General features: G+C 45.8%; 1 protein-coding gene across 1 annotated transcript; it reads right to left on the bottom strand.

Annotated features, from left to right (window-relative positions):
- Positions 1-14,710: 14,710 nt before the first annotated feature.
- Positions 14,711-18,742, bottom strand: LOC115178699 (keratin, type I cytoskeletal 50 kDa-like). The gene is made up of 2 exons (XM_029739974.1): positions 18,414-18,742; positions 14,711-15,093 (listed from the first exon to the last, which is right to left on the bottom strand). The coding sequence occupies exons 1-2, from the start codon at positions 18,548-18,550 to the stop codon at positions 14,880-14,882; spliced, it is 351 nt and encodes a 116-aa protein (XP_029595834.1). The 5' UTR covers positions 18,551-18,742; the 3' UTR covers positions 14,711-14,879.
- Between the last annotated feature and the right edge of the window lie 1,011 nt (positions 18,743-19,753).

Raw genomic sequence — 19,753 nt, 5'->3', positions numbered from 1 at the left:
GCTTTTGTTTGAGGAGAGTGCCCAGTTATGATCTTGAAAAGTTATTCATTAACCAATTAGGCACATTTGGGCAGTCTTGATACAACAACTTTAACAGAAATGCAATGGTTCATTTGATCAGTCTAAAACTTTGCACATACATTGCTGCCATCTAGTGGCCAAAATCTAAATTGCGCCTTGGCTGGAATAATACATTATGGACTTCCTCTTGCATTTCAAAGATAATGGTACATATAAAATACAGATTCTTTTACCAGATCTAATGTGTTATATTCTCATACATTAATTTCACATTTCCACAAACTTCAAAGTGTTTCCTTTCAAATATCAATATTTTCAAGAATCAAGAATATGCATATCCTTGATTCAGGTCCTGAGCTACAGGCAGTTAGATTTGGGTATGTCATTTTAGGCGAAAATTTAAAAAGGGTTGGATCCTTATTAAGAAGTTAAGAAAAATAAGTGTAAAGTAAAAAAATTGAAAATAAAAAATAAAATGAACAAATTATTAAACAGCAGCAGTAAAATTGCAATAGCAATATGTACAAGTAGGTAGTTAAAGTGACCACGCAAAGATAATAAACAGAGTAGCTGCAGTGTAAAAGAGAGGTCTGGGTAGCCCTTTGATTAGCTGTTCAGGAGTGTTATGGCTTGCAGGTAGAAGCTGTTAAGATGCCTTTTGGACCTAGAATTGGCGCTCTGGTACAGCTTGCCGTGCTATAGCAGAGAGAACAGTCTATGATTAGGGTGGCTGGAGTCTGACAATTTTTAGGGCCTTCCTCTGACACCGCCTGGCATAGAGGTCCTGGATGGCAGGAAGCTTGGCCCCAGTGATGTACTGGGCCGTATGCACTACCCTCTGTAGTGCCTTGCGGACGGAGACCGAGCAGTTGCCATACCAGGCAGTGATGCAACCAGTCAGGATGCTCTCGATGGTGCAGTTGTAGAACCTTTTGAGGATCCGAGGACCCATGCCAAATCTTTTCAGTCTCCTTATGAGGAATAGGTTTTGTTGTGCCCTCTTCACGACTGTCTTAGTGTGTTTGGACCATGATAGTTTGTTGGTGATGGGGACACCAAGGAACTTGAAGCTCTCAACCTGCTCCACTACAGCTCCGTCGATGAGAATGGGGGCGTGCTCGGTCCTCCTTTTCCAGGAGTCCACAATCATCTCCTTTGTCTTGATCACGTTGAGGGAGAGGTTGTTGTCCTGGCACCACACGGCCAGGTCTCTGACCTCCCTATAGGCTGTCTCATCATTGTCGGGGATCAGGCCTACCACTGTTGTGTCATTGGCAAACTTGATGATGGTGTTAGAGTTGTGCCTGGCCATGCAGTCATGAGTGAACAGGGAATAAAGGAGGGGACTAAGCACGCACCCCTGAGGGGCCCCCGTGTTGAGGATCAGTGTGGCGGATGTGTTGTTACCTACCCTTATGACCTGGGGCGGCCCGTCAGGAAGTCCAGGATCCAGTTGCAGAGGGAGGTGTTTAGTCCCAGGGTCCTTAGCTTAGTGATGAGCTTTGAGGGTACTATGGTGTTGAACGCTGAGCTGTAGTCAATGAATAGAGTTCTCACATAGGTGCTTCTTTTGTCCAGATGGGAAAGGGCAGTGTGGAGTGCAATTGAGATTGCATCGTCTGTGGATCTGTTGGGGAAGTATGCTAATTGGAATGGGTCTAGGGTTTCTTGGATAATGGTGTCGATGTAAGCCACGACCAGCCTTTCAAATCACTTCATGGCTACAGACATGAGTGCTACGGGTCGGTAGTCATTTAGGCAGGTTACCTTAGTGTTCTTAGGCACAGGGACTATGGTGGTCTGCTTGAAACATGTTGGTATTACAGACTCAGACAGGGAGAGGTTAAAAATGTCAGTGAAGACACTTGCCAGTTGGTCAGCGCATGCTCTGAGAACACGTCCTGGTAATAGTTCCCAACTTGGGAACCTGGGACTGAACACCTCCCTCTAACTGGATCCTGGATTTCCTGATAAGCCGACCCAAGTTGGTGAGGGTAGGCAGCATATCCTCCGTCACACTGATCCTCAACACGGGGGCCCCACAGGGGTGTGTGCTTAGTCTCCTCTAGTCCTCCCTGTTCACCCACGACTGCGAGGCCACGCACGACTCCAACAACCTCATCAAGTTTGCTGACGACACGATGGTGCTAGGCCTGATCACCGGTGACTATGAGAGCGCCTACACGGAGGAGGTCAGTGATCTGACAGTGTGGTGCCAGGACAACAACCTCTCCCTCAACATCAGTAACACCAAGGAGCTGATCGTGGACTACATGAAACAGGGGGGACAGCACTCCCCCATCCACATCGATGGGGCTGTAGTGAAATGGGTCGAAAGCTGCAAGTTCCTGTGTCTAAATCCCTAAGCACTAAAAATGGCCCACAGTCGTGAAGAAGGCGTGACAGCACATCTTCCTCCTCAGGAGGTTGAATGGGCCCTCAAGTCCTCAAAAGTTATACAGCTGTACCATTGAGAGCATCATGACTGACTGCATCACTGTTTGGTATGGCAACTGCACCACCCTCGATCGCAGAGGTTTCTCGTGAAAGTTTGCCATTTCCTGTTTTACTTCTGGAGGGAATTCCGTTAACAATTATGATTACCTTCGTGCATAGGAAGGAAGCAAAGTCTCCTCCCTCGCAAATGGAAACTCTCCACCAAAGCCCTCCCTTTTGCTAAGTGTTTATCATGGCAAAAAAACTAAAGAAAATGATATAGCCAAGTTTGACTTTGTGGCTGTGGAATCCAGTGGAAACCATTTATTATCCGCACACAGGCTTGAAAATCACCACACCAGTTTACGCACCGCCTTTGCCCCAATCCTGATTCATCCAAATAATCAATTATGAAAACCCAAAACCAGGAACTACTGCCGCGTGTAATCACATTATTCTATGTGAGCCTTGACAGATTCTTGCCATTTCATCTGTTCGAACACACACACTCACACACTGACACAATCATCATACACGCTGCTGCTACTCTGCTTATCAGACACGAGCAAAGAATGTGCACGTTTGACAGGAATGAACATGCAGTAACCCCAAGGTGAAAACATATGAAGCATGAACTATGTAATGTGACCTCTGCCTGTCTTCTCCCCTCCAAAAAGATGACAGACCACACAATCTAGTGTGCCATGATTGTGTCCTAGCTAAACTCCCAAATCTGGCCCTCTTACCGTGATGATCATCTTTCATCCCCTCACCTCTCCACTGCAACTATTTGTAGGTGGTTGCTATAAATAAGACCGGTGCCGACATTGATGGCCGCCTCGTTTCGCGTTCCTAGGAAACTATTCAGTATTTTGTTGTTTTATGTGTTATTTCTTATATTGTTACCTCAGGAAATCTTACGTTTTATTACATACAGCCAAGAGGAACTATTGGATATAAGAGCAACGTCAACTCACCAACATTACGACCAGGAATACAACTTTCCCGAAGCGGATGCTCTGTTTGGTCCACCACCCAGGAAAATGGATCAGATCCCAGCCGGCAACCTAAAATAAAGGCACCGCAGAAGGGGCAGACGGAGCGGTCTTCTGGTCAGGCTCCGTAGACGGGCACATCGCACACCGCTCCCGAGCATACTATTCGCCAATGTCCAGTCTCTTGACAACAAGGTAGACGAAATCCGAGCAAGGGTTGCCTTCCAGAGATACATCAGAGATTTAATGTTCTTTGCTTCACCCCCGGACTGTGGATCGTCGCCGGAGGGACCGGACCGTGGATCGTCACCGGAGGCTCTAAACTGGGAACCCCCGCCGGAGGCTCCGGACAGCCGACGGAGGCTCTGGACTGCCGACCGCCGCCGGAGGTTCCGGACTGCCGACCGCCGCCCGAGGCTCCGGACTGCCGACCGCCGTTCCGGACTGCCGACCGCCGCCCGAGGCTCCGGACTGCCGACCGCCGCCCGAGACTCCGGACTGCCGACCGCCGCCCGAGACTCTGGACTGGGAACTGTTGCCGGAAGCTCTGGACTGGGAACTGTCGCCAGAAGCTCTGGACTGGGAACTGTCGCCGGAAGCTCTGGACTGGGAACTGTCGCCGGGAGCTCTGGAACAGGAAGGCCTGATGTGTGGGGCCGGCACAGGTGGTGCCAGACTGGTAACACGCACCTCAGGGCGAGTGCGGAGAGCAGGCACAGGATGTATCTGACTGAGGACACGCACTTCAGGGAGAGTGCGAGGAGGAGGCACAGGACGTACCTGACTGAGGACACGCACTCCAGGGAGAGTGCGAGGAGGAGGCACAGGACGTACCTGACTGAGGACACGCACTCCAGGGAGAGTGCGAGGAGGAGGCACAGGACGTACCTGACTGAGGACACGCACTCCAGGGAGAGTGCGAGGAGGAGGCACAGGACGTACTGGGCTGTGGAGGCGCACTAGAGACCTGCTGCGTAGAACCGGTGCAGGATATACTGGACCGTGGAGGCGCACTGGAGTTCTGGAGCGTAGAGCTGGCACAACCTGTCCTGGCTGAATGCTCATTTTAGCCTGGCAAATGCGGGGAGCCGGCAATGAGCGAACAGGGCTGTGAATGCGCACTGGGGATACAGTGCACATCACCGCATAACACGGTGCCTGACTGGTCACATGTTCCCCACGGTAAGCATGGGGAGTTGGCTCAGGTCTAAACCCTGACTCTGCCAATCGCCCCGTGTGCCCCCAACAATTTTTGGGGAGCTGTCTCTCGGGCTTCCGTCGTTGCCGTGCTAATTGCTCGTAGCGTCATTCCTCCCTCCCTGCTTCCACCTGTTCCCATGGGAGGTGATCCCATCCGGCCTGGATCTTCTCCCACGTCCAGGATCCTTTGCCGTCCAGGATGTCCTCCCATGTCCACTCCTGGGCATGCTGCTTGGTCCTTTGGTGGTGGGAGATTCTGTCATGTTCATCCAAAGGAGGAGACCAAGGCGCAGGGTGCATATCGTTCCACATCTTTATTATATAGTGAAACTTAGCCAAACAAACAATAAACTACAAACAAACAACAAACTGTGACGACAGAGGTGCAACAGGCACAAACTCAAAATAATCTCCCACAAACACAGGTGGGAAAAGCAACTACTTAAATATGATCTCCAATTAGAGACAACGATGACCAGCTGCCTCTAATTGGGAATCATACAAACCCCCCAACATAGATCAAAAAAGCTATTCTAACTTCCGCGACGCATACAAGCCCTCCCCCGCCCTCCTTTCGGAAAAGCTGACCACGACTCCATTTTGTTGCTCCCAGCTTATAGACAGAAACTAAAACAGGAAACGCCCATGCTCAGATCTGTTCAACGCTGGTCCGACCAATCGGATTCCACACTTCAAGATTGCTTCGATCATGTGGACTGGGATATGTTCCGCGTAGCGTCGGACAATAACATTGATGAATACAATGACCTCTGGGTTGTCCAATTGAATCAAGGTACACTCTAGGATCTGATTCATACTCCCTCCTAGTTCTAGTTTTAACATGCTCCTCCTGTGGTGTTTTGATGATGGTAACCTGTTGGACTGCTCTGACTAAAGCACATAATCCAGTCCATTCTTCAGGAAGAACATTCAGAAGTTTGTTTTTCCCACACATCCAAAAGCTATCAGCAATACCTCTATCTTGGGTTTTTAACATAGTAAGAGATGGTGCAACCTGAGTGATGTGGCCACACGAACCCCTCCTATTGGTAATTAATCCTTTCTCATCAAATTTGCGAATCCCCGCAATCTCTAACACCCAGATAGTGTCACATTTAACAGTTGTGTTTCCTACGTTAATCCTACCAATACCATAGTTATAGAAACATTCATATTTTCCCTTAACCACAGTACTTTTGTCTATCTGAGGTCTAGTTAAATCAGTTTTAATGTTGTATGCAGCACATTCCTTATTAGCCAGTACAGTCTCATTTAACATAGTTTTACCCCTAGTACTACCCAAGGCCATTCTGCAATCAATGTCACACAAAGGAATATGGTACTTTCCCGGATTGCAATTAGCATTTTTCCAATTAGCACAACTGTCAAATGATGCAGGTTCAGGTACTATTAACACTTCAGACAAAGGTGATTTGCTGCACAAGATACAATTGTCCATTCTATGTCTGTCCGCCGTATACCTAGCCCATTTATACCAATCATTCTTTACCGCTTCTTCCAATGTTTTGTCCTTGAGCGGTTCTGGTTCTAACATACTTGCTGTTTCAGCCGCGTCGTCCTCTTGAGGTGGACTGTTGGGTTTTGTCAACAAGTTCCAAATGTCAGTAAAGAACCCTCCTGTTTCTGATGCTTTTGGTTTCGTTGTAGGTATAGTGGATTTCTCACCCAGAGTAGTAGTTGGTACTCTGGTGGTGACCACTGTGGTGTTTACAGCAGCTGCCACAGTCGTCGTGGTTCTAGTCGTTGTAAGCACCTCTAGATTGAGTGCCGGTGTGAATTCGATTTTTATGGTGGTTGAACTGCTCCCTTCAGTCAGTCTTGTACGTGCCAGTTCAACTATAAATTCTTCTCCTTCAACGGGTTCAATGTTATTTATGCTGAGCACCCATTCATTTTCTTCTTTGGTTATTGTTAAGTCACATCCTTTCGGATCCCAAATCACTTCTCCCTTCGTCTGATGATGAGTCCATCCATAGTATGCGACATCAGGTAGGGGTTTTACCCTGTATATTGCGACCGATCTTTGTTCTCCTGTTTCCGTTATGATCTGAGGTGGGACTGGAATGCTAACCTTGTTTGTCCTACCCGGTTGTTTGGCAGGTTCCTCTCTTTTTTTCCCTATTCAATTGTTCATCAAGGGGACCGGGTGAGTGTCGAGAAGTCAATTGTGGGAAAAGTCCCTTGCCCTTCGGCCCTTGGAACGTCTCCCTCTTCTCTCCTTTGGGAAGTTTCTCCTCCTGCTGTCTGAGTAGTTTCTCCTTCGGCAGCTCCTGTTGGGCTCGTCTCTCCTTCAGTAGCTTCTGTTGGGATATTTTCTTCTTCAGTGGCTCCTGTAAGGGTAGTTCCTTCTTTAGTTTGTGGATCTCCCTCCTCTGATCCACCTGGCTCCCCATCTGGGTAGGCATCAATTCCAGGGAAGAATTGTTCCCATTCTCTGGGGTGTACTTCTGGGTCCCATTGTATTGTGCTTTTGCCATAGATATCTGCCACAGTAGGCATATCACCAGGAGTATCAGGCATATCGTTTTCCCCCCACCCTGGAGTCTCTGGTCCCACAGGTTTGAATATTGTTGGTTGGCCGGTTTCTTCTCCCGCCCTGTCTCTTCGTTTACTTCTTCTGAGAGCAGTTGGCGGTGTATCAGTTGTCTCTTGGCTTCCACTTGGTCTGTTAGCTTCCTGGCTTCCTTTCGGAGCCACGATTTCCTCCGCTGCTCCTTCTCCTGTCGCGCCCCCGTTTGGTGTATCAGCATCCTCAGCATCCTCTGGGTCCTCATTTCTATCTGGTTGTTTCCTCCTTTCTGTTGGGATCCTGGTGCAGTGGTTGAGATGATACCACGTCTTGCTTCCTTTCACCTGGACGGCTGTTGATGCTGCTTCGGCCACCTCGTAGGGTCCTTCTCTCCTTGGTTGATCCCACTTTCTCCGGAACACCCGAATATAGACCAGGTCCCCTGGTATTACCTGGCGTGGCCCCTTTGGTCTCTGCTCCGGTTCCTTCTTTTTCTCCTGTGAATATATAGCTTCATGTATCTTGGTTAGGTGCTTTACATATGATTTTAATTCTGTTTCTAGTATGTCTAAAGAGGGACCGTTGTACAGTCCCCCTAGTGATGGCACAGGCATGGGCCGACCCGTAAGCATTTCATGCGGTGACAAGTGCGTGTTTCTGTTAGTTTCCATGCGACTGCTCATTAGTGCAAGCGACAAAGCATCTACCCAGTTAAGCCCTGTGGATAGGCAAATCTTTATTATTTTGCTTTTCAGCGAGCCGTTGGCTCTCTCTACGATTCCTTGCGATTGGGGATGATACACACATCCTAGTCTTTGTTTCATCCTTAGCTTCTGTATTATGATTTTTACCACTTTTTGTATAAACACTACGCCATTGTCTGAGCTGATTTCTGATGGAATACCAAACCTAGGTATTACTTCTTTTGATAAGAATTTTATCACGGTGCTTGCTCCTTGATCAGCTGACGGTACTGCTTCTATCCACCTGCTAAACCTGTCTATGATGACTAACATGTATCTTTTACCGTATGCAGGTTTTATCATATCTACGTAGTCCATTACAATGTGTCGGAATGGACCTTCTGGGACCGGTATGTGACCTATGGGCGTGGTTATGCCTTTACGTATGTTGTTTTTCGCGCATATTTCACATTTTGACAGGACGTCATCTACTGTTGCCTGTAGATAAGGAGACCAAAAACCTTGTTTTCTGATTTGTCTTACCACTTCCCCCCTTGCACAATGATCTAGATCATGTGCATTATTAATAAGCAAAACCAATATTTACCCCATCTCCTCGCTGTTCTGTCTACATCCGTCTCAATTCCTCCTATCCAATATACGTTGGCCATGACTCCTGTGCTTACCACTGGCAATTGTAGTCATATTTTTTCTATTATCACCCCGTCGGGGGAACATTTAATTTGTATACCCATTTTGCATAGGGCATCTCTTCCTAAAAGATTAACCGGTGTTTGATCTGATACCAGTATTGGAATTGTGGCTGACTTGCCATCAGCGGTAAGACGAACTGGAGCGGTCATTGGAATCAGCTGCGTGTTCCCCGAGAATCCTATTGTTTTGGCATATTTACCAGACATGGGGAGATGAGAGGCATAATTTGAACTCACACATGTGTAAGTGGCTCCAGTATCTATCATCATGGGTATGCCTTCATTTTCTATTTGAACCTGCAGCATAGGTTCTTGGTCAGCTCTCGTGGTTGGGAACTGACCCTCCCCTTTAGGATTCTCTGGGCATCCCTAGTATGTCTGATTAGGTCCCGACCATGGGTTCACAGGGCCCGGGGTGGGTTTTGGTTGCCCTGCCATCCACCAGTAGGGTCCCAGCCATTCTGTTTTCCACTAGCAGGTGGCCGCCAGCCACCGGAGCTGTTGTTTGTTGGTGGATGCCTATTGTAGGTGTTATCCCCAGTCCGATCCTGCCACGGGTTTGCGGGACATTCACGTCTGGTGTGTCCTGGTTGGTAGCAACCCCAACACACACCAGGCGGCCCACGCGGGGTCCTGGGCCCTCTCCTTTGATCCACCTGTATGTTTTTCTGTTGTCTATTCCCACCGTTCCAATTCGGGGGCTGTGCATACACATTTGCTACTGGCAATGGGGCAGGCACTTGGGTCCGGCCGGGGGTTAACAGTTACGGCCCTCCTGGGGAAACAGCAGCCATTGTTCCTATCTCGGGCACAGGAGTGGTTACCGAGGCCTGGATTTTCTTCTTTCCCTTGGTCAGTTCTTCCAGCTGCAACTGGGCCAACCTTCTCTGGATTTCCTTTCCTTGTTCAGCTTGTTTCAGTCGGTTCCTCACCGGCTGGGGCATGGCTTCCACCACTGAGGTCCGGAACATTGTTGTCATTAGTTAATTTTCCTCCGGGTCCTGCACTGTTTCCATTCTCCATCTTTTCAATTGTCCATGCAGGTATGCAGCCGGGTTTTCTGTAGCTCCAATGGCCTCTCCCCTTAGTGCCTTGGGGTCCACTTTTGTTGGGTATGCTGCCCTTAGGGCCCTCCAGACGGCAGGCCTATACCTGTCAAACATCAGTCCATCCCTTGATACCTCCCACTCTGTGCCGTTGATTCCTCCCTCCTGCATGATTTCTCCCATTCTCTGCACGCTCGTTACCCTTGCCAACAATGCCCTTATGTCGCCCACCGCCAGCAATTTCCCCATTGTAAATTCTTCAAAGGTTCTGATCCACTTTCCAGCTCCCTCATGGAGGTCCGGCAACCGGGCAACCAACCCTTCCAGGTCCTGCGTAGCCCATGGTATGTAGTGTCCTTGATTTCCTTTAATCAGGATTGGACATTGTTTATTCGGAACTAGACTATAGTGTCCTGCTTTCTTCTTTGCCCCTTCTCTGAGTACTCTGCGATCTGTTTCTGTGGACTCATGTCTCAGGCTCTCCTGTAGGTTACGAGCTATCGCCTCATCTTGTCTTTCTTGCTCTTTTACATATTCTTCCTGTACTCGTTCATACTCCTCTTGTATCTGTTGTGTTAATAGTTTACTTTTTCTTTCTAGTTGATTTATACCAAGTCTACCACTTTTTTCCTCTTCTTCAGATTCTTCACCAAGACTGTCCCCTATTTGGGATTCCTCTGGTCTTTTTATGGGCTTCCTTGGTTGCTTTTTCTTCTGGTCCTTTTCTTTTCTTCCTTCTTTTGTGTGTTGTTTCAATGTTTCCTTTTTCCCTATTTCTGTTTCCATTGCTTTTAGGGTTTTCATCAATCCACCATAGCAATTGAAACCTTCTTCAATTCTTGTGTGCCTCTTTGTTTTTGTCGGGCCTCTTCCTGTTGAGTGAGAGGGTGCGCATACTGCTCCGGGTGTGCAGGCCCCCTCCTCCTCCTCCGTCACTTCTACCGTTACTCTTATTTCCATGTTTCCAGTTATCATGGGAAACTGTCCATGGGAGTAAGGTGGGGGTTTGTTCTCCCAATCCCCCTTTTCCTCATTTACCTTGTAATTTTTCTTCAGCATGTCTCTTGCCGTTTTCATGCTTCGTAATAGGCCCATTCCTTCTTCTTTAAACATTTATAGTATTTCATTTTCTCTTTCCCGTTTGTCCTTTCTTTTCTGTCTTTTGTCGTTTGGTTTATAGTTCTTTATTAAAATCTCCATTTCCTCACACACAGAGACAGCCAATGTCCCCACTGCAGGCCACTTAGTGTTCAATTCCCTGGTGCGTTTTTCCCATTTTTCAGACGTTTTCTTTATTTCATCTTTACTTAAGGGGTGTCTGGCCCCCAAGGTCTCTACCGGCGTCCTATTCATTTTGAGGGTTATCTATACCTCAGCTTTACTTTATTAAATCCTTTTTTTATCTATACCTCAGCTTTACTTTATTAAATCCTTTTTTTTCTTCTTTTTTTTTATTTTATTCCTTATAATGTCTATTCTTTTCTATTTATATTTATTTGCTCGCTATTTTATCCGATTGCTTCTTATTGCTTCGTTCCTATTTTATTCCGTCTGTCTTAGTCCTGGTTCCTATTTCTCAGGGTTTTTCCAGACCCTCTCTGTCTCTCCTAGTTATCGTAATCTGATCCTTTTTCCCTAAGCTGCGGCCCCTTAGGGATCCAGCAGCTCTATGGTATTTTATTCTTTACTAGTGTTTCTACTGCGCTATGCTATCCGATTCGTGAATGCTATAACTTTATATCGCGGTTCGGTATTTTATCTTATTTTATTCTAGCTAACTTGGCTTTATTTAAGAATAACACTTCTTACAAGAACTTGTAAATTCAATATAGACTTTAATACAGAGTAGTAAAGCCGAGCCGGTCCGCGGAACAACTGCCTTCCTTAGGCCCCGGCTCTGCTTTTATGCACATACAATACATAGGTCCACCCTTTATGTAAATGAAGTAAAACTCCCTATGCGTTCTGCCACCATTATCTTTCAACCCAATGGATAACGCCCATATCTGAGGATAACGCCCACATCTACTTTTAGCTCTAACATAATGGTGGCTAAACTCTCCTCATATGGATATGAAAATAATGCATGCATTGCATGCTTACGCTTGGCATATATTTAGTCATGGCCATACATTCAGCTTGCCTGGCCGTTGCGTGGTTCCTACTTGGGGATGTATGGCCACCTGTTATCTCCACTCCGGGCCAGCTGCCAGTCTCCTCTTTCGATTGCTAATGTATTTCTATTTTTCCTTCCTTCAGCACGTCTACCTTTCTCCCACACGACGAACAGCAAAGGTAATCCAATTTTTCTTATAGTAAATCTGAGTTTGGTGAGTACCAAACTTGGTGGGTGTCAAAATAGCTAGCCTGTGATGGCCGGGCTATCTACTCAGAATATTGCAAAATGTGCTTTCACCGAAAAGCTATTTTAAAATCGGACACCGCGATTGCATAAAGAAGTTCTGTATCTATAATTCTTAAAATAATTGTTATGTTTTTTGTGAACGTTTATCGTGAGTAATTTTGTAAATCCACCGGAAGTGTTCGCTGGGAATGCTAGTTCTGAACGTCACATGCTAATGTAAAAAGCTGTTTTTTGATATAAATATGAACTTGATTGAACAAAACATGCATGTATTGTATAACATAATGTCCTAGGAGTGTCATCTGATGAAGATCATCAAAGGTTAGTGCTGCATTTAGCTGTGGTTTTGTTTTTTGTGACATTATATGCTAGCATGAAAAATGGGTGTAAAGCCTTTTTGAAATCGGACAGTGTGGTTAGATAAAGGAGAGTCTTGTCTTTAAAATGCTGTAAAATAGTCATGTGTTTGAAAAATTGAAGTTTTTGGATTTTCGAGGAGTTTGTATTTCGCGCCACGCCCTATCATTGGATATTGGAGCGGTGTTCCACTAGCGGAACGTCTAGATGTAAGAGGTTAATCAGGGCAAGGCGACCGAAAACATGACCGAATACAAACAGTGTAGCTATTCCCTCCACAAGGCAATCAAACAAGCTAAGCGTCAGTATAGAGACAAAGTAGAGTCGCAATTCAACGGCTCAGACACGAGAGGTATATCGCAGGGTCTACAGTCAGTCACGGACTACATAAACAAAACCAGCCCCGACGCGGACCACGATGTCTTGCTCCCAGACAAACGAAACAACTTTTTTGCTCGCTTTGAGGACAATACAATGCCACCGACAGAGCCCGTTACCAAAACCTGCGGGCTCTCCTTCACAGCAGCCAACATGACTAAAACATTTAAACGTGTTAACCCTCGCAAGGCTGTCGGCCCAGACGGCATCCCTAGCCGCGTCCTCAGAGCATGCGCAGACCAGCTGGCTGGTGTGTTTATGGACATATTCAATCAATCCTTATCCCAGTCTCCTGTTCCCACATGCATTCAAGAGGGCCACCATTGTTCCTGTTCCCAAGAAAGTTAATGTAACTGAGCTAAATGTCTATCGCCCCGTAGCACTCACTTCCGTCATCATGAAGTGCTTTGAGAGACTAGTCAAGGACCATATCACCTCCACCCTACCTGACACCCTAGACCCACTCCAATTTTCTTAGCACCCCAACAGGTCCACAGACGACGCAATCGCAATCACACTGCCCTAACCCATCTGGACAAGAGGAATACCTATGTAAGAATGCTGTTCATCGACTACAGCACAGCATTTAACACAGTCGTACCCTCCAAACTCGTCATTAAGCTCGAGACCCTGGGTCTCGACCAGCCCTGTGCAACTGGGTCCTGGACTTCCTGACGGGCCGCCCCCAGGTGGTGAGGGTAGGAAACAACATCTCCACCCCGCTGATCCTCAAAACTGGGGCCCCACAATGGTACATTCTCAGCCCTCTCCTGTACTCTCTGTTCACCCATGAATACGTGGCCATGCACGCCTCCAACTCAATCATCAAGTTTGCAGACGACACTACAGTGGTAGGCTTGATTACCAACAACGACGAGACAGCCTACAGGGAGGAGGTGAGGGCCCTCGGAGTGTGGTGTCAGGAAAACAACCTCACACCCAATGTCAACAAAACACAGGAGATGATTGTGGACTTCAGGAAACAGCAGAGGGAGCAGCCCCCCATCCACATCGACGGGACAGTAGTGGAGAAGGTGGAAAGTTTGAAGTTCCTCAGCGTACACATCACAGACAAACTGAAATGGTCCACCCACACAGACAGCATGGTGAAGAAGGCGCAGCAGCGCCTCTTCAACCTCAGCAGGCTGAAGAAATTCGGCTTGTCACCAAAAACACTCAAACATTTACAGATGCACAATTGAGAGCATCCTGTCGGGCTGTATCACCGCCTGGTACGGCAATTGCTCCGCCCACAACCGTAAGGCCTGCACAACGCATCACTGGGGGCAAACTACCTGTCCTCCAGGACACCTACACCACCCGATGTCACAGGAAGACCAAAAAGATCAGAGGACAACAACCTCCCGAGCCACTGCCTGTTCACCCCGCTATCATCCACAAGGCGAGGTCAGTACAGGTGCATCAAAGCGGGGTCCGAGAGACTGAAAAACAGCTTCTATCTCAAGGCCATCAGACTGTTAAACAGCCATCACTAACATTGAGTGGCTGCTGCCAACATACTGACTCAAATCTCTAGCCACTTTAATAATTAAAAATTGGATGTAATAAATGCATCACTAGCCACTTTAAACAATGCCACTTTATATAATGTTTACATACCCTACATTACTCATCTCATATGTATATACTGTATTCTATACCATCTAATGCATGCTGCCTATGCCGTTCGGCCATCGCTCATCCATATATTTTTATGTACATATTCTTATTCATTCCTTTACACTTGTTTGTAAAAGGTAGTTGTTGTGAAATTGTTAGATTACTTGTTAGATATTACTGCACGGTCGGAACTAGAAGCACAAGCATTTCGCTACACTCACATTAACATCTGCTACCCATGTGTATGTGACAAATAAAATTCGATTTGATTTGAATGTGTTCTCTTCTCAGTCAAATCACCTGGTAGAATAAGAGTTCAATAAACCAATGGTGTACACCCACCTCTCAGTTTGGATTGCAGGATGTGCCTAAGGGTGGCAGGTAGCCTAGTGGTTAGAGAGGCGAGCCAGCAAACGGGTTGCACGTTTGAATCCCGGGTCCGGCGAGAAGTAACCGGAGGTTACTGGCAACCGGAGGTTTACTGGTATCAAATCTTAGATGCCACCTGACAGACGTGCCCAAAGTAAACTGCCTGTTACTCAGGCCCAGAAGCCAGGATATGCATATAATTGGTAGCATTGGATAGAAAACACTCATGGTTCTTCATGAGATAGATGACCTCCTCCTTCAGCCCCTCGATCTGCATCTCCAGGTTAGATCTGGTCATGGTCATCTCGTCCAGCATCCTCTTCAGCCCGGGGATGTCCACCTCCACCGCCAACTGATGCATGGCCAGCTCGCTCCCATACCTGAGAGATGGAGAGCTTAGGTCAAAGAACTGCCTGGATGTGTTCCTCTGTGAGAATAGCAGGGGGTTTATAGATTCTATTATAAACTGGGTGGTTTGAGCCCTGAATACTGATTGGCTGACGGCCATGGTATATCAGACTGTATACAACGGGTATTTATTTATTTTATTTAACCTTTATTTAACTAGGCAAGTCAGTTAAGAACAAATTCTTATTCACTGTGATGGCCTACAAAGCAATGACAAAGGATTTCTTTTTACTGCTCTAATTACGTTGGTAACCAATTTATTAAAGCAATAACGGCAATATACAACGGCCAAGGTCTGTATCCAGCCCTCTTTCATCATTCTCTGGATCCAGGAACTCCACGGAGCGTTGTGCCTAAGAACAGCCCTTAGCCGTGATATATTGGCCATATACCACACCCCCTCTGTATTCCATACATTTTTGGGAAAACAGAAAGTAACACCAGGCTTCTGATATGTCTGTTGGGCGGGTGTGATTATAGTGTAGGTGGAGGGTAATTTCATTTGATTTCCTTTTTTACAGACACTAAATTCAATTTAAAAAAGGAGTATGAGAATGTTTACAGATTTATGCTTATTCCATTTGGTTTATGGAATGCACCAGCAGTGTTCTGTATATGTGGATGGTGTTGGATATACTTGGTTCTGAAGTCATCTGCAGCGAGCTTTGCATTGTCAATAATGAGATACAGTTGAAGTCGAAAGTTTACATACACCTTAGCCAAATACATTTAAACTCAGTTTTTCACAATTCCTGACATTTAATCCTAGTAACAATTCCCTGTCTTAGGTCAGTTAGGATCACCACTTAATTTTAAGAATGTGAAATGTCAGAATAATAGTTGAGAGAATAATTTATTTCAGCTTTTATTTCTTTCACCACATTCCCAGTGGGTCCGAATTTTCTATAGGATTGAGGTCAGGGCTTTGTGATGGCCACTCCAATACCTTTACTTTTTTGTCCTTATGTATGCTTGGGGTCATTGTCCATTTGGAAGACCCATTTGCGACCAAGCTTTAACTTCCTGACTGATGTCTTGAGATGTTGCTTCAATATATCCACATAATTGTCCTTCTTCATGATGCCATCTATTTTGTGAAGGGCACCAGTCCCTCCTGCAGCAAAGCACCCACACAAGATGATGCTGCCACCCCCGTGCTTCACGGTTGGGATGGTGTTCTTCAGCTTGCAAGCCTCCCCCTTTTCCCTCCAAACGTAACGATAGTCATTATGGCCTAACAGTTCTATTTTTCTTTCATCAGACCAGAGGACATTTCTCCAAAAAGTACAATCTTTGTCCCCATGTGCAGTTGCAAACCATAGTCTGGCTTTTTTATGGCGGTTTTGGAGCAGTGGCTTCGTCCTTGCTGAGCGGCCTTTCAGGTTATAGGACTCGTTTTACTGTGGATATAGATACTTTTGTACCTCTTACCTCCAGCATCTTCACAAGGTCCATTGCTGTTGTTCTGGGATTGATATGCACTTATCACACCAAAGTACGTTGATCTCTAGGAGACAGAACGCGTCTCCTTCCTGAGCGGTATGACGGCTGCGTGGTCCCATGGTGTTTATACTTGCGTACTATTGTTTGTACAGATGAACGTGGTACCTTCAGGTATTTGAAAATTGCTCCCAAGGATGAACCAGACTTGGGGAGGTATAGAATTGTTTTTCTGAGGTCTTGGCTGATTTCTTTTGATTTTCCCATGATGTCAAGCAAAGAGGCACTGAGTTTGAAGGTAGGCCTTGAAATACATCCACAGGTACACCTCCAATTGACTCAAATGATGTCAATTAGCCTATCAGAAGCTTCTAAAGCCATGACATATTTTCTGGAATTTTCCAAGTTGTTTAAAGGCACAGTCAACTTATTGTATGTAAACTTCTGACCCTCTGGAATTGTGATGCAGTGAATTATAAGTGAAATAACCTGTCTGTAAACAATTGTTGGAAAAATTACTTGTGTCATGCACAAAGTAGATGTCCTAACCGATTTGCCAAAACTATAGTTTGTTAACAAGAAATGTGTGGAGTGGTTGAAAACTAGTTTTAATGACTGCAACCTAAGTGTATGTAAACTTCCGACTTCAACTGTAGATACCTCCGTTCACACGAGTGGCAGCCAGGACCTAAGAGGTAGAGCATGGAAAACATTTCAGGATGGGGCGTGCATGGACTTTCACCCTAATGCAGTACGCACAACTGTGATACCACACTGTAATCATTGAGTTCTGAGTTTCAGTTGCTCTGTAAATTATAGCTCATTGAACCATTACAGGGAATCTGTTTTCTTTGTGAACATTGTAAAGCATGACACAAAGAAACAAATTGCACCTTTCGCAATCGCCAAGGAGCTCTTAAGAGAGAGGAAGGATTGGCTTCAATTTTCTGCTTTATTTTTAATGCTTCAGCTGCAAATATGCATACTGTCTTTGCATCTCTTTGGTGCAACATCTTGGTTGAAGCAATTATAACAAATGTATATAATTTTGCATTGTCCAATATTCATGTCACTATTAGTAACTTGTTGGAAAAACAATCTGACAACATGTGTACACCATGTACCTGTACTTTCTAACAAAGCATAACATTGTCACTCTGCAGACATTACCATGTTTTGACATGCTGTGACATCCTTATTTAGTGCTCTTGCTATCAAGGACACATGTCACGTACCTTGTCCTGCAGGGCGGCGATAGTAGCGTAAAAGCGAGAGTAGTCACGAGCACCGGGGGACGTCTTGCTCTCCATGAACTGACGGATCTTCAGCTCCAGCTCGGCGTTGGCCGCCTCCAGAGAGCGCACCCTCTCCAAGTAGTTGGACAGGCGGTCGTTCAGGTTCTGCATTGTGGCCTTCTCGTTGGCCGACACATGGAGGTCGGCTCCACCGCCGCCACCACCACCTCCCATGCCGAAACCATAACCGCCACCACCCCCTCCCATGCCGAAACCATAACCGCCACCACCACCTCCTCCGCCGCTGGAACCGAACGAGGAGCTAGAGATGCCCAGATCCTCCTGCACCTCCCTACACACTGCCGGCACTCATGGCAGTGATATCTCACAAATTTTATTTGTCACACGCACCGAATACAACAGGTGTAGACCTTACCGTGAAATTCTTACTTCCAAGCCCTTAACCAACAATGCAGTTCAAGAATCAGAGTTAAGAGTTAAGAAAATAATAATGTGCTAAATAAACTAAAGTGAAAAACAGAAAGTAATAATCTAGGTCCTGGATGTCAAGAAGCTTGGCAGCTGGGCTGTACGCATTACCCTCTGTAGCACCTTACCGTCTGATCCCGATCAGTTGCCATACTAGGCGGTGATGCAACCGGTCACCACCGCTTGTCCTTTTTCTTAAGTTGTCCTTAACAGTCCATTGTTGCTTCATAGTGTTTGTGATTTTATTCATAGACGCAGGTACCATTATATTAAGTTTCACTCAACTTTATGCATTTTCTATCCACTGTAGGAGTTTGCAGGTCTGACAAGTCATTTTTCCTTGGCAAGGAACTTGGCATCTGCATATTTCCATATCACCACTGCATTTCTTGCAGATTTTTTTAATCATGCTCCAGATGTTGCCATTTGAGTCCCATATTTTGTATGTGGTTAAAGCCAAAGAACATTGCAGCATCTCATGTTAATGATTTGCAGTAGAATGGATTATTGTGACATTGGTGTGACAGAGATGTTGCACAATATATAGCTATTGCCTTTCAGTCAACATGGAATTTGCAACAAAAAGTAACATTTAACCTTTGTAGGTAAACTGTCACCATAGCTGACATATTATTGACGTGTAAGTTGCAGTGACATCCGACTGGGCACACCACGTAAGTTCAACATGGACAATTGGATGATATTTGGTTGAGATGTTGCTCAATGAGATTTTAACCTATATTCACCCATGCAAAAAGACAAACAAAAGTTTGTTGAATTCCCAATGTGTTATCACTATGCTTTCAACCATCCAAAAACAATGGAAAAACATTGTCTGATTTTTGTTTAGTTGTCATCTAAATGTGTTATATCTGCCCTTTCAACCATTTAGCACAAAGTTCAAATGGAAAACAATGACAGAAATGTTGTGTATTTGTACAACTCAATGTGTTGTCACTGTGCTTCGTCTAATAGCACAACCAAATGAGCTGAATTGCAATTGAGAATGCATTAAAAGTGCAAGCAGGGGCAGACTAGGACCAGAAATCTTAGTTCCTGCAATTCTACTTAGTCTAGCATGACATCTATTTTTGGGTATGATAATAATTCTGAAAAAAATCTAGTCTACAGTAAATGGCACAGCCATATCCCACTCTTATCCATTCCCCACTTTCGTTCGTAACCACTTTACTCTCGGGCCGATTATTTTCTCTGTATGTATCCACGATGTCGCTCTTGCTGCTGGTGATTCTCTGATCCACCTCTACGCAGACGACATCATTCTGTATACATCTGGCCCTTCTTTGGACACTGTGCTAACATACCTCCAAACAAGCTTCAACGCCATACAACACTCCTTCCGTGGCCTCCAACTGCTTTTAAATGCTAGTAAAACTAAGTGGATGCTCTTCAACCGATTGCTGCCCGCACCCTCCCGCCCCACTAGCATCACTACTCTGGACGGTTC

Source organism: Salmo trutta, chromosome 38 (assembly GCF_901001165.1).
Source record: "Salmo trutta chromosome 38, fSalTru1.1, whole genome shotgun sequence".
NCBI lineage: Eukaryota > Metazoa > Chordata > Actinopteri > Salmoniformes > Salmonidae > Salmo > Salmo trutta.
Note: the sequence above shows the minus strand (reverse complement) of the source record. Positions and strands in the feature narration are given on the sequence as shown.

What these genes read in the sequence shown, in the direction of transcription:
- LOC115178699 (XM_029739974.1), bottom strand. Translation starts at nt 18,550, where the DNA reads ATGGTACCTGCGTCTATGAATAAAATCACAAACACTATGAAGCAACAA. An exon ending in CAACTGATCGGGATCAGACG is followed by an intron (nt 15,094 to 18,413) that starts GTAAGGTGCTAC and finishes TCCATCTCTCAG; the next exon opens with GTATGGGAGCGAGCTGGCCA.